At 36.1% G+C, this 3,823-nt stretch overlaps 1 protein-coding gene across 1 annotated transcript in view; it reads left to right on the forward strand.

Moving 5' to 3' along the window:
* PLEKHA7 (pleckstrin homology domain containing, family A member 7) overlaps positions 1–3,823 on the forward strand; it is an 88,771-nt gene that overhangs the window by 61,639 nt on the left and 23,309 nt on the right. Inside the window, exon 8 of the mRNA XM_008937913.1 lies at positions 1,227–1,709. Coding sequence (XP_008936161.1) covers positions 1,227–1,709 — 483 coding nt within the window. The remainder of the gene's footprint in view (positions 1–1,226; positions 1,710–3,823) is intronic.

Below are 3,823 nucleotides of genomic sequence, written 5' to 3' on the forward strand. Positions count from 1 at the left end.
TTGTGAAAGAAGACTCTGTACTGTGAGACAGCCCTGCTTTTAACCCTTGGGGCTGAGAGGATTAAATTGTCATGATGCAGTTTCTCAGAGTGTCTCACACTACTGCTTGCTTTTGGCAATTCACATACAAAGGATCACTATCTCTTCCAGAGCTTTGCATCCTGTATGATTTTGTGTTAAGATTCTCTGGATTTTATTTAAATTTCAAATAACATGTAGCCTGTTATCTGTTTTTCCTTTATAAGGATAGGAATAATTAAAGGAAAAACTGGAGAAGCCTGGCATGTTAGAAATATTGATTCTGTTTTCTTTCCTTCTAGTAGACTATTCATTTTGAGACACTAAGTAGATTGAAGTGAGAACAATTGTTTTATGGCACTTATTCAGAATTCACCTTCTGTAAAGCTTTAAAGAAACTGAATTCAGTTTCAAGAAGATGAGGTGCTACTCCAAGATCAATGATACTCCATAGAACTGTAAGGGAAAAAAATGTTTAGAGGTTATCGTTACAAGGAGATGGAGAAAATTGTAAGTGAAGTACTTTATATGTCAAAAGCAACATGAAACTTCGGATCTGTAGACATTTTGTAGTGTGTTGTAAGTTTAATATCAAGATTTCTGGTACAGAGTTTTTGAGATATTTTGACAGTATAGTAAATAAGTGAATTAGTGTGCATTGCAGCATGTATTAGGAGCAATGGAGATTCTTTTTTATTTCTTTTTTCAGCAGTAGCCCTCAGATTAGAAATTCCCTGGACAATGATAATACTGACTCAAATGTAGATATTTTTCTGTCCTCTGGGCCAGAAATGAGTAGACCCTCAGGCATCTATGAAGATATGAAAGACTTTTTTTGACTTTGATATGAGCAGTTGACAGTTCAGTTTTGTTTTTTTGGCTTTTAGCGTTTCCCAGGATAGGCAGTCTTTGTTCTTTATCGTTGTTTGTACGTAGTATCACAGAAGTTGAACACTTCTTCTTCTATACAATAGTAGTATTTTCAGTCACTTTTACAAATGTGTATGAATGACTTTTGCTTCCTTGATAGCTCTCTAAACTTTAACTGAGATAACAGAGCTTAGCCTAGCGTATCTATCTTAATATGCAAAATTTATCACAGCCTGGAGAAGGTGCTTTTGTGGGTGTCCTTTCTAAAACAGTAACAAACCCACATCAACTTCTCACAGTTAAGCAATGTTCAATACTGACATGTATTTTCTTTTCAGAGAAACAGAAAAGGTGGATCAGCAAGCTGTTCCCCAAGTCAATCACGTGGATGCCTGCAAAGAGTGTGTGAAGGCAGAGATTACAGATACAAAAGAAAGTTATCAAAAATCAGCTGAAATGCTTGGGTATGAGAAGCGTGAAGGTGTAAGAAGAGAAAAAGAGGAGGAGCGGTATATCCATAGAAAAGGAACTCTGGAAACTAAGAAGGGAAAGGCAAAGCATGCATTAACAGAAGCTGATTCATTGTTCCCAGACTTAACAAATGCATCGAGGTCCCAAGTAGCTCAGCCTCAGCCAGCTGAGAAAAATGGAACGCTCCCTAGTTCATTAAGTATGAGTGCTGGCCCAGTGGAGCAGAATGGTACCGGCTCGTATAAAAGAGGGTTTGTTCCCAGAACTAATCCAGATAAACACATTCAAAGAAAAAGTAACATGGCTCAAGTGGAACACTGGGTAAAAGTCCAAAAAGGAGATACAAAAAGGTTAGTAATAGGCCCATCTTAAAATAGACTGGAATTTTCTTAAATTAAAGTATGTTAGTAATACGTTCAGTGCAAATCAGAATGATATTTGGCAGAGACAATACATAATGAAGCTTACTTTCTCCTCCATGCAGAATGGTGTTTTCCAGGTTTTTTTTCACATGGGAAAGTCAATGTGGGATGGCTTTAATGTTGTCACTATATTGCAAACAGAAAAAGTGATATTAGAGTGCTGCTTCTTTTACTGTTTTTTATCAATGCTTTTTTCATTCCCTTCTGCCCCTCTTCTAAACATCCATTCACTTCTCTGTATTTGATCACTGCACTCAAAGTCACAGTCTGTGCATCACATATTGAAAGGTCTCCATATATTCGTTGAGTTAATGAAGAGGTTCTAGGATGTTCCCATGATCTCCAGGATTCTCCTTTTCCCTTTTCTGTGCCTGAAAATTACCTAGATTGTACCAAAAGGTGTAATGCATACTGGAGTGATTTTGCAATTTGAAAATCTCGTAATTGCTTTACTTTCAAAGTGGGCAATCAGGTTAGGTACTAACCGAAAAAAATGAAGTGATGTATGTATCAGATGTGTGTAGAAGATGTATGTATGTGCCTGTTCAGAATGTCACCTGGTGACAAGTGGTGGGAAAGACACTTGGGCTCTATACCATGGTGTTGTATATTCTATATATGCTACAGAATGCCTCTCTGTTCTATAGAACATGGGCATGTGTTTTTTATGCAGGAGAAAACATTTTTTTTTTTAATGCTTATTGAAGCTAACATTTTTCATTTTGAAACCAGAAAGGAATTTAAGGCTTGCTAATTCTCTTGGAAATCTGTTGTTCTACTCTCTTCTCTTTGGAATTAGCCTTAAAGAAGCTTTCACACTTTGGGATTTTATTTAACGTTTTCCTAGACTGCCTGAGTCAGTTTGCTCACATCTTTTTTGCTTGGGTATCAGTCAGTGCTTCCTGAGAAAATATTACTTTAATGAAAAAAGGGACGTGGTATTTTAGTTCTTACACAGATGTATTAGTCTAAAATAATACAGGAAACTATTGAACTAATTAGTAAGTGTTTAAAAAAACTTCCGTGGATGTTTTTCACATCAGAAGTATAGGCACTGAATAAGCCTGACTGATAGCTAAATAAGTACTGTTTTCTTCCTAATTACTCTTTCCAGACAATCAACTTGAGGTGTATATCAGGTGTAGTGTCAAGAGAGTGCTGCTGCAGATGCCACCTTTTGTTCTAGATAAAACCTCAGCTGAAGCTCCTAAGTATTCAGTGAAACTTTGCAAGAGTTAACTGCAGTGATGTAACTAAAATAGGTATTTTCTTTTTAAGAACCTTCTTTATCTTCTATTTTAGCTCTGCTGACCTTGTTTTCTTTGTCTTTACTTTACAAATGCCATTATATTCTCTGCTTTCAGAAAAAAAATTGCACATTACCTTCCTGAAGATTAATGGATTGTCTGTTTTTTTGTTTTTGATTTTTAAATGGCACCATGTCTCAGCCTGCTGAGGTTGTTGCTGTTCACTTAGCTGATGAATAGAACTGGCGTCTTAGTTGTCAAATGTATTCTTGATTTCAGGATGTAAAAATTTAAGATGGAGGTGATGATTTCACTGACATTCCATTTTGATTTTAGTAAGTGTGAGTGGACCACTTCATTGCTTAATGCTCCATGTTTACTGTTATTCCACCTGAAATGTTACAGATAAGGAACCTCTGAGGTTTAAGAAGCCTTCATAATTTTTGAACACAGAATGAGTACTGTTCTATTTGTTTTCTGGGTTTTGCTTTCGGTTTTAAGTAGGTCAAGTTCAGGACCATCAAACAGCAGCTGTCCAGAAATTATTAATCTTTGATCTGATTCCATTGTATAGATAGACATAGTGAATGTATAATTGAAAAGAATCTACTATTTCTAACAATTTGCACTTTAAAATATGTAAATCTGATAAATGTGAGCTTTGTATTTCCCAGCTAAATGCAGACGTGTTCAGGAATTTCCTTCCTCCCCGTTACAGTGTTACTGTGTTTTCAGACCATTTTTACTCCTAAAGCTGTTAGCCCTGATGACTTCATTGACTATCAGTAATTCCTG

Source organism: Merops nubicus, unplaced genomic scaffold (assembly GCF_000691845.1).
Source record: "Merops nubicus isolate BGI_N331 unplaced genomic scaffold, ASM69184v1 scaffold7063, whole genome shotgun sequence".
NCBI classification, from domain to species: Eukaryota; Metazoa; Chordata; class Aves; order Coraciiformes; family Meropidae; genus Merops; species Merops nubicus.